Source organism: Priapulus caudatus, unplaced genomic scaffold (assembly GCF_000485595.1).
Source record: "Priapulus caudatus unplaced genomic scaffold, Priapulus_caudatus-5.0.1 Scaffold603, whole genome shotgun sequence".
In the NCBI taxonomy this organism is placed as follows: domain Eukaryota; kingdom Metazoa; phylum Priapulida; class Priapulimorpha; order Priapulimorphida; family Priapulidae; genus Priapulus; species Priapulus caudatus.
In genome coordinates this window covers 24,181-43,313 of record NW_014577664.1, presented here as the reverse complement: position 1 = coordinate 43,313, position 19,133 = coordinate 24,181, and the positions used below count along the sequence as shown (strand labels likewise).

General features: G+C 41.2%; 1 protein-coding gene and 1 long non-coding RNA gene across 4 annotated transcripts; one reads left to right on the top strand and one right to left on the bottom strand.

Moving 5' to 3' along the window:
* Positions 1-3,485: 3,485 nt before the first annotated feature.
* LOC106812047 (dynein light chain 1, axonemal-like) lies at positions 3,486-17,191 on the bottom strand. Of its 3 annotated transcripts, none has more exons than XM_014815808.1 (8): positions 17,176-17,191; positions 6,282-6,320; positions 5,937-6,102; positions 5,659-5,714; positions 4,941-5,030; positions 4,686-4,776; positions 4,284-4,370; positions 3,486-3,818 (listed from the first exon to the last, which is right to left on the bottom strand). In XM_014815808.1, the coding sequence occupies exons 1-8, from the start codon at positions 17,179-17,181 to the stop codon at positions 3,775-3,777; spliced, it is 579 nt and encodes a 192-aa protein (XP_014671294.1). In that variant the 5' UTR covers positions 17,182-17,191; the 3' UTR covers positions 3,486-3,774. The 3 variants fall into 3 exon arrangements, with proteins under 3 accessions (XP_014671294.1, XP_014671295.1, XP_014671296.1); XM_014815809.1 differs by lacking the exon at positions 17,176-17,191 and adding an exon at positions 16,864-16,881; XM_014815810.1 differs by lacking the exon at positions 17,176-17,191 and adding an exon at positions 8,999-9,017.
* LOC106812048 lies at positions 9,356-15,745 on the top strand. The gene is made up of 4 exons (XR_001394276.1): positions 9,356-9,385; positions 15,126-15,178; positions 15,391-15,451; positions 15,656-15,745. It is a non-coding gene; the product is annotated as an uncharacterized LOC106812048 (long non-coding RNA).
* Positions 17,192-19,133: the final 1,942 nt, after the last annotated feature.

The window sequence follows — 19,133 nt, the reverse complement described above, 5'->3', positions numbered from 1 at the left end:
TACTATTATTTCTCACCTTTGTTTTGTGGTGTAATTAATAATATATATATATATATATATGTTGGAAGCCACGGAAAGGTGGAAGCCCTGCACGCGCATGCTAAGTAGCGCTGTTGATAATGACAGCTAGATAATAATGTATTAACAAGAGCTAATGAGAGCTATTAGTAGGTCTTGATATTAACAACATATACGTTAACACTTGTAGTGCTTCGATCGTACCATGCTGTGTACCGGGGCAACAGAGATACTCTAACCTCATCAAGGCCGTTGAATAAGTTTTATCAATAGTATCTCCGTTGCCCCGGTACACAGCATGGTACAAAGCACTACAAGTGTTAACGTATATGTTGTTAATATCAAGACCTAATAATAGCTCTCATTAGCTCTTGTTAATACATTCTAAAGATGCAGAAAAAGAGATGAGAAGTAAAGGGAAGCAGGAAGAGTAAGGAAGTGAGTAAGAGGAAGAAACGGGGGATAGGAGAATATATATATATATATATATATACATATATGAGATAGAGAGGGAGGGAGGGAGCGAGAAAATATCTCTATATATATGTATATATATATATAATATATATATATATATATATATCAAGAGCTAATAAATAGCTATATATTATTATATATATTAGTTTATTAGCTCTTGATATACATATATACTAGCGGGATACCCGGCGTTTCCCGGGGAAATCAGTGGTGTTACTCAGTTGGTGACCGCTTGGTTGAAAGGAAAATACCAAAAAAACATCTATCTATCTATCCATGCATCCATACATGCATGCATCCATCCATCCCATTCCATGCCATCCCATCCCATCCCATCCCGTCGCACCTCATCCCATCCCATCCCATCCCATATCCCATCCCATCCCCTCCCATCTCATCCCATCCCATCCCATCCCATCCCATCCCATCCCATCCCTTCGCATCTCATGGGATCCCATCTCATCCCAAACAGTAAAAAACAATAAGAAATCAAAAGATAAAAGACATTAAAAATTATAAATAAAAAATAAAAAGTAAGAAATTAAAAATAATACATACTAAAGAGGTAGGTAAAGGGGAAAAATGGAAAAAGGGTAAAATAAGTTCCCATGCTGGGACTTGAACCCCGAATCCCGGTGTAGGAGACGGATGTTCTAGCGATTATGCCACTGCGCCATTAAAGGTATACACCATGGACAAACTCCACGACAGATGGCGCTCTCGCTATGGCTCAATTATCCTGAGTGTGGGAAGGGGGCGCTGCATGCAGTTTGCACCATGGATTCACACGTACGTATTGTTTTAATCTGTACGCACCGCCATCTATTGATGAATAGAATTTTTATCAATTTTTAACTTTAACTTTTTTTTTAATTTTCTCCTGACGTGCTGATTCTGAAAATATCTTTATAGTTTTCCTCTAGGCTGCGGAGTTATCTAGTTATGCGAGTACGGACTAATTCGGCTGAACAACTTTATATATATAGATAGCGCCCGAGTAACAGAGACAGAGTGCGAGAGAGAGAGTATGTGTATGAGAGGGTGAGAGTCACAGAGAGGGAGAGCGTGAGCGAGAAGACAAGAAAAGTAACTATATATAGAGAGAAAAGAAAGAGGTAGGGGAAAATTGTCGCGTCCGCAATTTAATGTCTGTGTATGTGCCAACAATAAACGTACACGCGTGCCTGTGCATGTGTGCGTCCGTGCCTGTGCGTGCGTGTACGTTTGCCCATCTCCCTTTGCATTACTCCCGCCCTCCTTGTCTCTCCTCTTCCCGTCCTTCTCCCCTCTCACTCCCTTCCCCTCAATATTTGCCTCCCCCTCTCGCGGTTAGTATCGCCCACGACCAGTCAAGCATGGAAAAACTTTCACCAGCAAATGGCCGTGTTTCAGCTCAAAGTTTTTCACCCCCCCCACAAAAAAAAACACAAAAAGTGGATATACGCATTTTTATAGTCATAATTATACACACGCGACCGGACGCGCACACGCGGGTATGGTTGCACGCACGCGTGCGCGTGTAGTATAGGCGCAAATTCACATTTTGTGCATCGGGGGGGGGGGTGAAAAAGTTTGAGCCGAAATACGGCTATTTGCTGGTGAAAGTTTTTCCATGCTTGACTGATCGTGGGCGATACTATCCGCGAGAGTAAGGAATTGAGGAAGAGTAGGTCTACGCGTCCGTAATGTGCGTATATGTATCTATGTAAAACAACCTGGCTTTACACGAGTTTCTCGTTAGTACATCTAGTTAGATCTCTAGGGGTTCGAATCCCGGTTAATTCTTTGCTAAAATATTTTCTAACTAATTGTGTAAAGGCAGACATGTATGCAAAGAATATTACGAATGCATGGATGGCATAGCTATGCTGCAAGCTATGAAGGTTGATGGTTCGAATCTCGGTAATTTCTTTGCTGAAATATTGTATAAATTGCCATTTCTCCAGTATATATATAGACTATATTGGGGGCGCCCGTTAGTAAGTAGGTAGCCGTAGCCCGTGTTCAAATCCCGGCCGGCAACAAGTGATTCAAGGAAAAGTAGTGTCCTAGCACTACTGAAAACTACGACGATTTAAAAAGGAATATTGTGACGCAGCTTTCAAATAACTCATATAAAAAAGGACAATCTAAATTTTAGTTAACGTAGATATTTTATTATATCTACTGCGCATACTCGTGGACTTATACTAATCACGGCCGGTGTAATACTAATCACAAAATTACAAACTCAACATTACAAATAGACGTACAAGTAAAACACGAGATTGCACGATTCCAAGTACACTTGACACAGATATACAGGTAGTACACTGTACTGTAGTCAGTGTAGTGTAAACAACGTCATATACTTCCACAGAGAATACACTGTTCTGAAAAATGGCTTGCTTATTAATGGGACGTTCCCTAATATTATACCAGTATAACGACGCTGTGTACGTCTACCAGAATATGTACTCACCTATCTATCTATCTATCTATTGGGAGAAGCGGGAGTTAAAGGAGAGAGTTGAAAGATGCACGCACACGGACAATCACGCACGCACGCACGCACGCACACACACATGCTCATATACACCAGGGGAGTAGCTAATTAATTTTTCTTAAGGACGGCAAAGCGTTAGGCACAGTGTGTTGTGAGCAGATGACCATGTGCAAATGGATGGGGGTGGGGGCATCCAACCCCACCTTCCTCCCACCTACACCACTGATGAAGGGTGTTCAAAGCTGCTAGATCACGTTTGTTATATGTGTGTATTGCTAGTGTTTCAAATTCAGCTGTCACGCGATTGGTTTTTTTAAAATATGTATTTATACCATGGTCACCAGTGGGCTACCTCACAATTGCCTCGCTGGGAGCCCGTGTGGTGACCGGTGCCACTGCCACACATTATATGACCACATCGTTACTCATCAATTAACATCGTTAAGAAAAAAATATCTTTTAGAAGCAATAAACATTCTTATAAACATTGGGCCGTACAAATAACTCTTGACATGTGACAAATTCATTGTTTATTTAACACAGCAATCAACACTGCTATGAAATGCATCATTTTACATACGCCCCCATTATGTCTTGTACTATAACAAAGTGCTTACCTACGATACTAACAAGTGTGACTATCTAAAATTACTTGATGAATTCGTGTTAAAATCCCTACAAAGGACCAATCAATGAAAGCGTGAGTGACTACGTAGAGTCTCTCCTACCATCAGCTACATCTAATATGCTCACTGCTGATAGCCAGTTTCATCTCAGAACTGTCATGGCTTCACTCATGATTCCTCATCCTCTGCTTCCTGTCTGATAATCGTAATACCTGAAGAAAGAAACAAGATACCAGGGGTAGAAATTAACTTTTGAACACGGGAGTCCAACCCCCTACCCTCAAAAAGAGGGAGTCCGCAGCAAAATGAGGGAGTCCGCAGCAAAATGAGGGAGTCCGCAGTCGGAGGTTCAAAATTAGAGATATTAACATTAACGCATGTGCTTATTTTTAAGATTCATGCGGTTGCACGTCTGCCAAATTTTCTCTGGACATTAGCTGAAAAAATACGGTAATTCCGCGAGGCCGTGCTCCGGAACGAACTAGTTAGTGTGGCAGAATTTTCAGGGAGTCACACGGACTCCTGCATATGTCAAATCAGGGAGTCCGACAGTAAATCAGGTAGTATTTGACTCCGGACTCCCGTTAATTTCGCACCCTGAGATACCATCACAGATATATACTAACATACTGAGATGCTAGGAGTATTTGAAGTGAATCTATACCAAATCTATCTACCATCAAGTTTTTTCAGGTTAGGCAGCCTTCGTGACACTTCATCTCGCCATGTCCCCTCTGCAGTGAATTTCTCCTCAAGTGGATTGCCTAGAAACGAAGTAATCAATTCAAGGTGGCAGTCAATAAGTCAATATTACAGGCATGCGCATGAATTCGTATAGATCACTACGTACAGAAAAATCAATTGTTATATTCATGAATATATATACACGTTATATTATAACTATGTATAAACATTTGAATGTAACATCAGCTTAGCCTTGGAACAACCAGACTCTGTTCGCTAAGTCACTTAATAAGCAAATTATACAAATCAAGATTTCCTGACTAACCTAGTCATACCCACTTAGGCTAATATTCATAATATAAGGCAAAAGGTGGATATAAGTTTTTGCTACTCACCAACAAACACTAAATCTGCAAGACACGGCAAGTCGGCTAGCTTTCCAAACTCTCCCCAATCTTTTACTAAATTGTTTGACATGAATAGAACCTGTAATCAGAAGAGTTCATATTGGTATGTAGCATTCCTAAATGTATATAAGAAATTGCTACAATTTATCCATTAACGAATTGTTAATATTGAAATATTGAAAAATTGAAATATAATAATGATTGGCTAATGCAGACCATACACCCTGGCCCAGTCTCAATCACCTTCAGTTTCTTTAGTACATTGATGCCTTTAAGTTTCTCAACACAGTTGTATGAAATCCATAATTCCTCGAGAGTATCACCCACAGATTCCTGTAATATTAATATATTTACTGTATACACAAGAAAATTAGTAGAACTTCCATCTTTTCTACAAGGAATACATTTTTTCTTAACGCATGTATCAGTTCAATATATAGCTGCTCATACTCAACATTCTATTAGAGATTCTGTATAAATAAAGGTAGAGACTATCTTATGAAAACGTTTGTGGTACTAATAGATTTACCCATATACTGACACACATACGTGCAATCAATCCATAGAAAGCCACTCAAAACTACAAGAGACATAGACTGCAAAAAACGTTTAAAATTGGTATGTTCCTTTTGTTACTTAGCATACTATACCATATACATGGGTCATACATAGCAATACTATGAGAGGTGAGTGAATAGGGATTATGACAGATAGTAACTCTATTATTGCATGTATCCTTAATATGCAAGCATTGCCAAGTATACGGCCGGATTGTCAATATATCTGAACATTTAGTAATGTCACACACTAATTATGCGACAGTAAATGATTATCACATCTCTAAGATATACTAGTATTCATCCCCCATAAAAATTTAACAATGTTAATGCATTAGGGACCTATCTCAGAGTATTCCTGTTTTATAGAATACAGCTCTTATAATTTTGTAGCAATTACTCACCAGTCCAGTTAGATTTTTAATGTTATTTCTTCCAAGTGATAATATGTGAAGATTCTCTGAAAATTAAATTACACGAGGGTAGGCAAACTTTCTAATCTAATGAGAAATTTAATATAACATGACTCAGACACTGGAATGATTTATCATGTAAAGATAACTCTCAAAGTCCAAACCTTATTAAGTATGCATACATTTGAGTGGGTTTTATAATGAGATTACAAACTGTGCCAGTGGTTCTGGCAAAAAATAAAAATAAATAAATAAAAAATTATGTTTACTAAGTCCATTCAAATTTGCTATCTTCTCTATACAGTTTGTAGACAAGGATAGCTTTTCGCAGTTCACTAGTGTAGATAGTGAAGCATCCATCTTCTCTATTGGAGGAAGAATGGCCAATAGTTTAATTTCTTTGGCTTCAGATGCCTTCATTTCATTTTCCTTTTCCTGTAAACAGCAAATAATATACGTGCACATTGATCAGTAATCTGTAGTTCCTCCTGTACATGTTTGATAGCTTATGATGCCACCATATTTGATTAGCACACCTTTGTCTCTGGCAGTAAATAATTCATATGCACACAGAACAGTGATTGCAATCAAGAGTTGCTTGTGTATTTGCTCACCCATTTAGAAAGAGCATCTTTGATAGTAGTGCCTTTAGCCTAAACAAACAAAAAGAGATACACATAAACCAATATTTCTACAAAGCGTGATATATATGAAGTGCTTTGCATGAGTTATGATAGGTATATATCTAGAGGTAACACAATGATCGAAATAGACAGTTATCCGGTTGTCTGTGCTAACTAATTGTCCTTGCAGACAACTAAAGAGCCACTGAACACAGGGCCAGAACATTGACCAAGAACTAAACACAGATCGATTGTTCCATGCTTCGTCTTTTGCATTCTTCTAGTGATGCAGCTAGTGATCGGTCTAGTGATGCAGCTGATGTAGTAACTAGTATGTTACTATATCATATGTACACGTTTACAATAAAGCATGTCACTTATTTGTATATTACATATGCTTGCTAAATTAGTCATTTATTATTGCATACATTAGCTGGTTCAGTTTATGCACAAGCCACAGACACACCGCTGCTCTCATTTTGGCACAGTTAAGAAGACTATAACTATCAGTATGTATTCCAATGTAATCATAATGCTGTCAGTGTCACTTGCCCTGGCTAAAAAACATCAGAATTTACTCCCCATTACTGGGCAAGTGCATGATTTGACCTGGAACGGGAAAGTAGATAATATCAGGAGTAAGATAATATAGGATATTATCTATATTATCCTATATTATCTTACTCCTGATAATATCAGGAGTGAATAATAATAGAGGAGTATGACTCGCTCGAAACACAAGAAATTCAACATTCCCTGCCCAAATTTACCTACGATTTATTACGTGTTCAAAGTGATCCAATAGAAATGACATCAGAACTAGCGCTGAACATCCAACTTGTCCTCACACTTTACTGTGTATTGATACCTCTTCTTACTATGTAGTATGTAGTTATAGCTTTGAACGTCAGACGTGGTTTCACTAGTATATACAGCTAAGATATATTATATATAGATACATATAGATATATTATTATATATTTTGAGAATGATCTTGAGCCTTCTTTACACAATTTGTTTTGTCAATCTTATGATCTAGATAGGTTCTCTTCCTTTCGATTTGGAAAAAGGCTCTCATTACCCCAGTTTATAAAGGTGGTAGATCTTCCCTTGCTTCAAATTATCACCCAATATCTTTGTCTTCACTTTGCTCTAAGGTATTTGAGCATATAGTCTACTCCTCTGTTATGAGCCATTTCGATAGGCATGACACTCTGTCCCATCATCAACATGGTTTGCGACATGGTTTTTCTACTGTTACCCAGTTAATCAATGTTCTTCATGATTGGACATTAAGTCTTGACAAGTTTCAACAGGTTGATGCAGTGTTTCTCGATTTCAGTAAGACCTTTGATAGGGTTCCTCATGATCTCTTGATTTTCAAACTTGGTCACTTGGGTTTGGATACTACTACGTTAAAGCTGGATTTCTGACTTTTTGAAGGATAGATCTCAAATTGTCTGTGTAGTGTTAGTTAACGGTAGCATGTCAGATGTGGCTGCTGTCACATCGGGTATACCCCCAAGGTTCTGTGCTTGGTCCATTGTTGTTCTTATCCTTTATAAATGATTTACAGTCCGACCTCCTTTATCGGCACGTCAGGGGACTGCACACCATCACGCGATATGAGAGTTATGGCTCAACACAGCATTTCTAGCAGTTTCAGTAGTTTATGCATGGGAATAATGTTATATACTCATTGCTTATGATTACTTGTAAGCAACTGTCGTGTGTTATGGTTCCATCATGAAATGTGAAACTAAATATGAAATAAAACAGAAATTTTACCACGCTCGGTTTTTATAGTTTGTGTTCTTGGATTGTGCTGAGAATCTAAGATTGCAACGATTGGATACACTGCGTATTGCGGGTCGCCCTTTGGATTGAAGTACGGGGCTCCATCAATTGGAACGAGTGCGTAGCGCGGTAGCGCCGTTTCGGTCACTAACATCGCGTAGTAAAAAGTTGTCTCATATACTGTCGAAAGTTGTCCGGAGGCAATGCTGGACAACGAGCAGACAACACGACACCACGCACGGACGCACGCACAGCACGACACTGCCCACGCGCCGCACGCTCGCCACGCGCACTGCCAGCACGCTACGCACACACACACATCAGCACACAACAAACGCACGACCCGCGACGACGCACAGCATGCTGTCAATTGATATTACTATGCTTCGGCCAGGCTCGGGCCGCTATCCGCGCTATAATTATATAGCACTTGGCAAGCAACTGCTCTAAATTGGATGCCATTCAGCATAAATTATGGCTGCGAGATGGGTTATACCAAAAACTATCATGGATAGTGTTGATGTTGACTGTTGTTTTGGGTCGTCTTGATTGGCATCCTCTTCGTGTCCGCTTTCCCCATGCTAAACGCGTAGGCTGCTGTAAAGTGTAAGTGAGGACAGACAGCAGGCCCTGGAGCTCAACGTTTTCGAAAAGTATTAAAGTCTATATTAAGAGCCGAAGGCGCCTCGTCTCAGTCTCGCAGCGCTTCGCCCTCTTTAATATCTAGACTTATACGCTTTTCGAAACTTGAGCCTCCAAGGGCCTGTGGACAGGATCAATTACAATACGACTGAACAAAACTACGAAGGGTGATGAGGTTATCCCTTCTATTTAGCACACGCACTTCCCTGTCTCCTATTTCTATCATACTCCTAATCACTTCTAGATATCTTATAGATATGAATAAATACCTAAATATTCTAGAATAATTTCTTAGATACATCAACTACCGCCATAATTATTTATGTTATCGCATGGATACCAGGCCTACCGCGGCCGACCTGTCGCCTGAGAATTGAGAACAGAACGGTGGAATATGTAATTAATAACTTGCCTTTAACGTAATCAATTTGCAGTCGTCTTTCATCAAAAACTTGTTAATCGACGATATAAAATTCAAAGCGGATAATTTGTAGGCCAATAAGAATAAAACAATCGACTCGGTTTATCTCCTGGACCAAAAATTGCCTGTCGACATTTTCCGTTGGAAAAATGGCGGGCCCCGCTTTAGCAAATGCATGGAGAAGAATGGTCCTTGTCATATTGCAAAAGACTAGAGTTTTACCTATGATCGCAATGTGAGGTAACGGTTGACATAGCAATATCAACTAGCCATTGGCAGATGCCTCCGTACGCTTGGATTGGATATGAAGCTGTATAATAATCTAGAATCGAGTGTAAATTGTAGTACTACTAGTATCAGGAGTAAGATAATTCAGGTAATTAGATAATTATAAAATTAATAGATAAATAATAATAGTAATAGATCAATATAGCATAATATATCTATATTTATCTTATGGTAGTTAGACTAACTAGTATACTTGTGTAGTAGTAGTAGTAGTTACTAGTAGTAGTAACTAGTAAGTAGTACTAGTAGTACTAGGTTACTAGTAGTGTAGGGCCTCTAGGTAGACGACTACGGTTCGGGACAGACGTTAGTTCACAACGCGGTACCAGTAGTACGATCCAGAGTCCGCTCACTGTCGGTGTATTAAGGCAGGGACCGGCGCATGACACTGTAGCCGATAACCAGGTATACCAGATGAACAGAACACGGTGAGAGGGCGGTTAACGATACAGGGAGATATAGCTTTTAATTGCCGTGTTACTAATGTTACAAATGATTCCCCTGCATTCGTATATGCCAAGCGGCCTTTTTAATAGTTTATTGATCCGATCTAAATCCTCTACGGTCGCGGCTCCGTCTGCTTCCTCCGTTTCGTCCCTTGCCTTGCGTTGGATCCACACGCTCGCGCAGGTGTCTCCTTGCAGTCGCTCCAGCTCTACAGAATTGGGGGGGGGTCCGATTTTCTTCGCGCCGAGTTATTCCCTCTCGTTCGGCCTTCTGGTTTTACACCTACCCTTGGAAAAACCCTGATCGTTTATCCTTTCGCACAACGCGCGTTTGCTCTCTCTCTGATTCCTGCTCCCTCTTCTCCCTTCCTAACCTATATACCTATCCCTAAAACAACTCTCTCTTATTCTCCTCCCGTGACTGCTTCTCTCTCCCTCACTTTCATTTCGTCTGCGTCCTTTCTTTCTTCTTCCTCACTTCCTGTACTTGTACCTAAAACGGCCTCTCTTTCTCTTTCGTCCTCGCTGCTTCTCCCTCCTCTTTCTCTTCGTCTTCGTTCCTCTCCTTCTTCTCCTCCTCCTACCTAGACCTGAAAATAACTGCCTTTTCCTTATTTTTCTCTCACGTCTTCTGGCCTGCTTCTCGTCCTTCTTCTTCTTCCTTCTTCTCTTCTTCTCCCTAGACCTGTTACTAAACTGCCTGAGCTGCGCGATTCTGTGCTCCTTTATATTTACCCAGGCCAGCCCGCCGATTATCGACCGGTGGTGCAATCGCTTGTGCCTGCGCTTACCGTGCCATGACTCATTGCCGACTAGTGCAACCCGACACGCCGTGGCGCTTGGCACGATTATTGCGTCATCGCAGGCACTCATTTCTAAGTGAATATTCTCCGTTTTTCGCATCCGACAGGCGGCGCAGCGCAGTATGAATCCAATATGGGCTGCGCCCAAGGCGTCAATGTTTGCATCGCGGTCTATGTTATATGTGCAGTCTATATCTTACTCTCTTTCAGTCAATATAGATGGTTATTCTCTCTATACGGGTGGAGTTCAGTCTATTCGGTCCCCGATCTGTCTACTACTCCTGTACGTGTACCCCCGAAGACTCTCACAGTAGTACTGAGTACTAGTAGTACTAACACTAGGTAGTGTAGTAGCTCATAGGGTCTATTGTCGTGTGTTATGACTGCGACGTACCTGGGTACCGGTCGCGCTATACCGGAACGTACCCTGGCTCACTATTTGATTGTTAGGGTGTACTTTAGGTTCTAGGATTGGGTTAGGGAGTAGGCTGTAGGCCGACTCCCTAGGACTCGTCTCAGTTATTGGAGTGCGAAGGTACGGTCCGGCATATTAGATAGCTCAGGGTACGTTCCGGTTATACCGAACCGTACCCAGGGTACGCTCCGGCACTCGGCAGTACCCCGGGGGGGATATAGACCCTCTCAGCAGTAGTAGTAGTAGTAGTACTACTACTAGTACTAGTAGTAGTACTAGTACTAGAGCTAGCGTGACGTTAGCTCTAGACTCTAGTACTATAGCCCGCGTACATTGGCTGCCGCAGGGCTAGGACATTTTCAGCTAGATTTCGCTGCTGCAACAGTTCCCAAAGTTCCGACGAAAAATCGCTTCACAAAACGCGCAATGATTGGGCTTTTTAACACTTATCTATCTACGTGGACATCTCACCTATCTTTTTGAACATTTTTCACAACTTTACACCATGTATTTATGCAGGTCTGCCAACATTGGGTGATAAGTGATAGTGAGATGCGAGGGAGCGAAGCGACCAAGAGGGGGGGGTTCCCATCTTCCTCAGTGATTATATATAATATAGCATTTTATAGCTTCAATTTGTGCATACTAAAGTGACTGTTTTCAGGTATTGTCAGATTTTTTTTTGCTGTGCGTGAGATATTTCAGCGTTTTATTCATGTCGAAGAGATATTCATGCGTGAGATATCTCAGCATTTTATGGCTGTGCGTGAGATATTGTAAGATCAGCGTGAGAGCGTGAGATTTAGGTTTTATTTTTTTTGATAGGTGAGAGTGAGATGCGAGGGAGCGAAGCGACCAAGGGGGGGGGTTTCCCATCTTCCTCAGCGATTATATAGCATTTTATAGTTTCAATTTGTGCAATTTGGTGCATACTAAAGTGACTGTTTTCAGATATTATCAGATTTTTTTTGCTGTGCGTGAGATATTTCAGCATTTTATTCATGAAGAGATATTCATGCGTGATATCTCAGCATTTTTTGGCTGTGCGTGAGATATTGTAAGATCAGCGTGAGAGCGTGAGATTTGGTCAAAAATGCTCCTCGAGTCTCACGGTCAATGCGTGAGAGTTGGCAGCCCTGTAATACTAATAGCCTTTAATAGCTTTATTCCTCACAAGTCAGCACTCTGGCTGTACAGTTTGAAATATTGTGGCGTGCGAACGCGTGACGTCACGGATATGTAGGCAAAACACATGGCAGCTATGGTGCATGTTATATACAATACCGCTGACGTCACGCTTCGCACGCCACAATATTTCAAACTGTACAGCCAGTAGTGCTGACTTGTGAGGAATAAAGCTATTAAAGGCATAAATACATGGTGTAAAGTTGTGGAAAGTGTTCAAAAAGATAGGTGAGATGTCCACGTAGATAGATAAGTGTTAAAAAGTCCGATCATTTTGCGTTTTGTAAAGCGATTTTTCGTGGGAACTTTGGGAACTGTTGCAGCAGCGAAATCTAGCTGAAAATGTTCTATAGCCCTGCGGCAGTCAATGTACGCGGGCTATAGTACTAGAGCTAGCGTGACGTGTGGTGATACTACGGATTAGTTTAGCAATATGCGAACTATAGGCCCCTTTATACAGCCTGTATTAGGGCTGAAAGGATCTATGTCCCCCAGGGTACTATCGGAGGGTACCCTGGGTACGGTTTGATATATCGGAACGTACCCTGGTACTATATAATATGCCGGACCGTACACAGGCACTTGGAACGTCTCAATAAAAAAAATTAATGGTAAATAAACACGAAATGTACCAAAGTCTTAATGTTTCTCTACTCTATCTCAGCACAGGGCGGGCGTGCGGTGTACTTGTGTGTTGCAGATGAGCATTTGACCGGCATTTACAAGTGATTATAGGCGAAATAGAGTAGAGATACATTAAGACTTTGGTACATTTCGTGTTTATTTACCATTAATTTTTTTTATTGAGACGTTCCAAGTGCCTGTGGAACCGTACCTCGCCTACTCCCGTAACTCCGGTCGCATCTAGATCATACTCATAGCCAGTATGTGCACGGTATTTGCGCATGCGTTAAAATTATAGTATGACGTCATGCATGGCAATCATTTTGATTGGTCAATCCCTCCACGTACGTGATATAAACAAGTGCACGAGATGTAAACAAGTGAGCAAGAATGGCGATGTCCCGTAGAGTTTGGACCTATGGTTTGGACGCTCGCCCGAAACTGGACGCTCCTAAGTGCGCATGCGCACGTGCTCTTTTGTTTTTCTCTTGTTTTCTTTTTGTTTGAATCTTGTTTTGCAGGGCCGTAGGAAATAGTAGCCATGCTCTTTTGTTTTCTTTTTGTTTCGCCTTGTAACCTGACACACATAACACAGTCTTACTAACTTACTACATTGCAAATTGTTTTAATCAAATGTTTCCATGAGTGACCGGGTTGGCCGCCATGTTTGTTTATTGCGACCGTTTTCGATGTGCGAGATGCGCAGATGACTACTGTGCATGCTGCGCATGCGCCCTTGCAAAACATACTATAATTTTAACGCATGCGCAGATACCGTGCATATCCTGGCTATGATCTAGACTTCTCTAGAACTTCTTCTAGATTCTCTGACTTCACTAGCACTAACGCTCATCAAGGAGCTAAATATAACAAGGAGAGGAAGCGGATTGGCTGTGTGCTTTTTGCCTCAAGGGCGCCATCTATGGACCATAATCAGCTGAAACGTCTGTGCAGGCGGAACCCAGAGACAATAGAACACTAATCTGTTCTAGGGTCTCTGCCGATCACAAATTTGGGCCAGATATGGCGGCGCTTCCTCTCCTTGTTATATTTAGCTCCTTGATGCTCATAGGATCTATGTCCCCCAGGGTACTATCGGAGGGTAACCTGGGTATGGTTCGATATATCGGAACGTAGCCTGGTAACTATCTGATAGTGATATGTTTAGGGACTCGGTGTAGGCGACTCCCTAGACTCGTTAGTGGAGTTGGCGAGGTATGGTCCGGCATATTAGATAGTACCAGGGTACGTTCCGATATATCGAACCGTACCCAGAGTACCCTCCGATAGTACCCTGGGGGACATAGACCCTCTCAGCTCCACTAACGAGTCTAGGGAGTCGCCTACGCCTACTCCCTAACCCTAACCCTAACCATATCAGATAGTTACCAGGGTATACGTTCCGATATATCGAACCGTACTCAGGGTACTCTCCGATAGTACCCTGGGGGACATAGACCCTATGAGCTGTATTAGGGGATCCATACTAGGATTGTGCAATATCCTCTACTGTCCACGGCTTATCCTTGCCTTGGTCCTTCCTACTTTTCTTGGGAGAACACGTCTGCTTTGGTACCACGGTCCTACGTTCCGGCGGTCCTGTGTAAATAATCTGAAGCCAGCATTTTCTAGTTTTAGAAATTTTATATCTGAACTATTACTATTGGGCCAAAACAAAATATATGTGTGGTTATATTATCGTTACATGCCGGAAAAAAATAGGGTAGGTAGGTAGGGAAAACATTTAATTTTCTTGAAATATTTTATTTACGAACCATGTCTGAAGGATGTGCGTTGTGCCTTTTGAAGCAGGAACTGTCCAATTAATTTTTTTATTTATTTATTTATATTTTTTTTTTTTTTACTTTAAAGAAAATTGACAATTAAATGTTTAGGGTCGCTGGTAATAAATAGGGTCGGTCGGGAAACCGTAACCACACCTATATTTTGTTTTGGCCTTAGTATTACTCTACCTCATGCCGTTGCCTGCCATGGATCACATTGGGTGTGGACCATAGAAATATATTATAGTCTAATTAGTATACTATTTCTATGGTGTGGACATGCATTTACGAAATTACGTGATACATAGGCTTAGTTACTAAGTAGTAGCCTCCGTGTGTAGGTACTTTTAAGTTATAAATCCAGAAGCTCATTTTTGCTATGTGTATTTTAATGAATATATACACTATTTTTATGATAAATCTTTTTCAGGATTTTCTAAATGGCTCAATTTACAACAGATTCAGACGTCAGCGCTGCCTTAGGTAGGAATTGTAGTCACAGTGTGCATGGCAATAGAGGCAAATAATAGCATTAATTGTTAAATATAATGGCATAGTCCTAAGTATGTTTTCTAAATTAATTAATTAGAACTTTCAATGCAAAATTCTGTTATGACACACTTTGCTAATATAGACTTCTGATGCAATGCTGGTGTAACAATAATCAGTGATTTCATCGATTTTGTTTGTTCTAGCATAATTACTGCACAATGTTCAACGTCATCAGCCACAAAAAATGAAGTCCCTACTATACAGGTATTTTCACAATTAAAACAGTGTACCACATATATAAAAAATGTAATGTTCCAACTTATATAATAAACTCTTTAATGGTGTACTGTATACATCAATATAACGTTCTGGTTTTAGTTCAGTGCAGAATACAATACGAGACAAGTTAAAATTGTATAAATGTGTAAAAATGTGAGATTAATTTGCACGTATTTATATTGTCAGCAGGTGGAGAAAATACCAGATAAACTATTTAAAACTATAGCAGTAGAGGTCAGAGGGCATGACCGTGCAGTACTGGACAGCTATCAAAAATTTGTGTCCATGGTTGCAAGTGAACTGAACGTCAATGTCTCGAAAATGTAAGTTGGTCATAAATTTGGCATGAAAGTTTTCTTACTAAATATACAATGCAACAATAACAGTAATTATTGCATGAGTTATCGCCAGCATTTTTAGCTCAGCTGACGAAGTCAGATGCAGCTTGTAGAATCGCATGATTGTCCGTCCGTCCGTTCGTCAACAGTTGGGCACAAATCTTAACCGCTCGATTCTTTATTTATCACATAACTTAGTTGCAATACAGCAGGTGTATGATAGGTATAACGTGAGAGTATAATAAAAAAGAATAGTGAACTTAGTAACAAATGAGTGCTGTGAGGGTCAAAGTAGCACTAGGCTTTCGAGTCGACCCCCACATGAATTAATTATGAAAGACACCATGCTATTGTTTGCAGTTGGGAGCCACGTATGAACTGGTATATGAGAACACTACTGAAATCTGCACACGTACATAAGAAGCATAGGGTTCAGTATGAGATCCGCACGCACTACCGAGTGATCGAGGTAATGCACAAGTTCTGTTGCTTATTAGCTCAGCTGACGAAGTCAGATGCAGCTTGTGGAATCGCATGAATGTCCGTCCGGCCGTGTGTCAACAGTTATGGTACAAATCTTAACCGCTTGACAAACGATCTTGATATTCGGGACGTCGGGGGGGGGGTCGCGAAAAGGACTCGGGATGTCGAATTTTGGGGTCAAGGGTCAAAGGTTGAGATGTGTCAATGGAGGGGGAATATTTCCCCATTAACTTAAGGTATAGGAGGAAATACGGAAATGCGGCACAAATCTCAATGGCTCGACCTATGCTCTTAATATTCGGTGTATAGTGTGATGGGGAGGAAACCCATCACCAGTGAGAAATTGGAGGTCACAGGTCAAAGGGCAGTGGGGGAAAGGTCAGATATCATTCCCCTAGATACAATAATGTAACCCAAACCCAAGAGGATAGGGTTACAAAGCCTCCCTATCCTTTTGTGCGGAGGAATGCCCGAGTGAATCACTCGGGCCGGTTTGCTGGTGCGTTTTCAGAGACTAGAACTTCCAAACTGGGTTTATTCTCAACACGAACCTTTCTCCGCTATCTGGGAACTTACTATGTATCGCAATACTCTGTATTAAACTAATATAACCTGTTACAAAAATTCGAAGTGACTAGCGGCGAATATACTGAGCGCCATTTCTGTTGACCTGTGACGTACTTCACGGCGTAGTTGACTGAAGTGAGACAGATCATTACATTTACAATACGACTACAACTTACAAGGGTATGAGGTTATCCCCTTCTTTTAGCTACACGCACTTCCCTGTCTCCTATTTCTATTCATACTCCTATCACTTCTAGATATCTTATAGATATGATAAATACCTAAATATTCTAGAATAATTTCTTAGATACATCAACTAACCGCCATATTATTTATGTTATCGCCATGGATACCAGGCCTACCGCGGCATCTGTCGCGAGAAATTAGAACACGTGGAATATGTAATTTAATAACTTGCTTTAACGTAATCATTTGCAGTCGGTCTTCATCAAAAATTGCTATCGACGATATAAAATTCAAACGATAATTTTGTAAAATAAGATAAACAATCGACTGTTTATTCCTGGACAAAATTCCTGTCGACATTTTACGTGGAAAAATGGCGGCCCCCTTAGCCAAATGCATGAGAAATGTCATTTCATATTCAAAGACTAGAGTTTTACCTATGATCGGCAATGTGAGTGTAACGGTTGAATAGATATCAACTAGCCATTGTGCACATGCTCGTACTTTGATGATATGAAGCGTAAATAATCTAGAATCTGGTGTAAATTGTAGTACTACTAGTATCAGGAGTAAGATAATATAGGTAATAAGATAATATAATAATTAATAGATAATATAATAGATAATAAGATAATATAGATAATATATCCTATATTATCTTATGGTAGTTAGTACTAGTAGTAGTACTAGTAGTAGTACTAGTAGTAGTACTAGTAGTAGTACTAGTAGTAGTACTAGTAGTACTAGTACTAGTAGTGTAGTGCCTCTAGGGTAGACGACTACGGTTCGACAGACGTTAGTTCACAACGCGTGTCCAGTAGTAGGATCCAGAGTCCGCTCCTGTCGGTGTATTAAGGCAGGACGGCGATGACACGTAGCCGATAACAGGTAATACCAGATGAACAGAACACGGTGAGATGCGGTTAACGATACGGGGATATAGCTTTTATTGCGTGTTACTAATGTACAAATGATTCCCCTGCATTCGTATATGCAGCGGCCTTTTTAATAGTTTTATTGATCTCGTCTAAATCCTCTACGCGTCGCCGGCTCCGTCTGCTTCCCTCACGTTCGTCCTTGCCTTGCGTGGATCCACACAGTCTCGCAGGTGTCTCCCTCGCAGTCGCTCCCAGCTCTACCAGAATGCCGTTCTTCGCCCGTTTTTATTCCCCTCTCGTTCGGCTCTGGTTTACACCTACCTGAAAAACCTGTGCGTTTATCCTCTCGCTACAACGCTGCCGTTTGCTCTCTCTCTGTTCCTTCCTCCCTCTTCTCGCCTTCCTACCTATAACCTATCCCTGAAAACAACTCTCTCATTTTCTCCTCCCGTTCGACTGCTTCTCTCTCCCTCCTTTCCTTCGTCTTCGTCCTCTTCTTCTTCTTCCTCCTTCCTGGACCTGTACCTAAAACTGCCTCTCTTTCTCTTCGTCCTCGGCTGCTTCTCCCTTCCTCTTTCTCTTCGTCTTCGTCCTCTCCTTCTTCTTCCTCCTCCTACCTAGACCTGAAAATAACTGCCTTTTCCTATTTCTCTTCGTCCTCGGCTGCTTCCTCTCCTTCTTCTTCTTCCTCTTCCTCTTCTTCCTCCCTAGACCTGTACCTAAACTGCCTGAGCTGCGATTCTGTGCTCCTTTTATACCCAGCCAGCCCGCCGATTTCGACCGGTGGTGCAATCGCTGTGCCTGGCTGTACCGTGCATGACTCATTGCGATGTCGCAACCCGACCCGCCCGTGGCTTGGCACCGATTATTGCGTCATCGCAGGCAACTCATTTCTAAGTGAATATTCCTCGTTTTCGCCCGACAGGCGGCAGCAGCAGTATGATCCAATATGGCGGCGCCCAGGTGTGAGCGTGTTGACATGTATCTATGTGCAATCTATATCTTATCCTCTCTTTAGTCAATATATATGGTTATTATATCTATACGGTGAGTTCAGTCTATTGCCCCCAATCTAGTCTATTACTCCCTGCTCGTTGTACCCCCGAGCATCCACAGTAGTACTACTCAGACTCAGTAGTCCTCCACTACTAGTAGTTTTAGTAGTGCTCATAGGGTCATGTCCAGAGTTCATGACCGGAAACGGTACCACTGCGG

Coding starts and splice junctions, on each gene's coding strand:
- LOC106812047 (XM_014815808.1), bottom strand. Junction 5,715..5,936: donor AGCAAATTTGAATGGACTTA/GTAAACATAATT, acceptor TTTAATTTTCAG/AGAATCTTCACATATTATCA. Junction 3,819..4,283: donor TAACCTGAAAAAACTTGATG/GTAGATAGATTT, acceptor TTCTTTCTTCAG/GTATTACGATTATCAGACAG.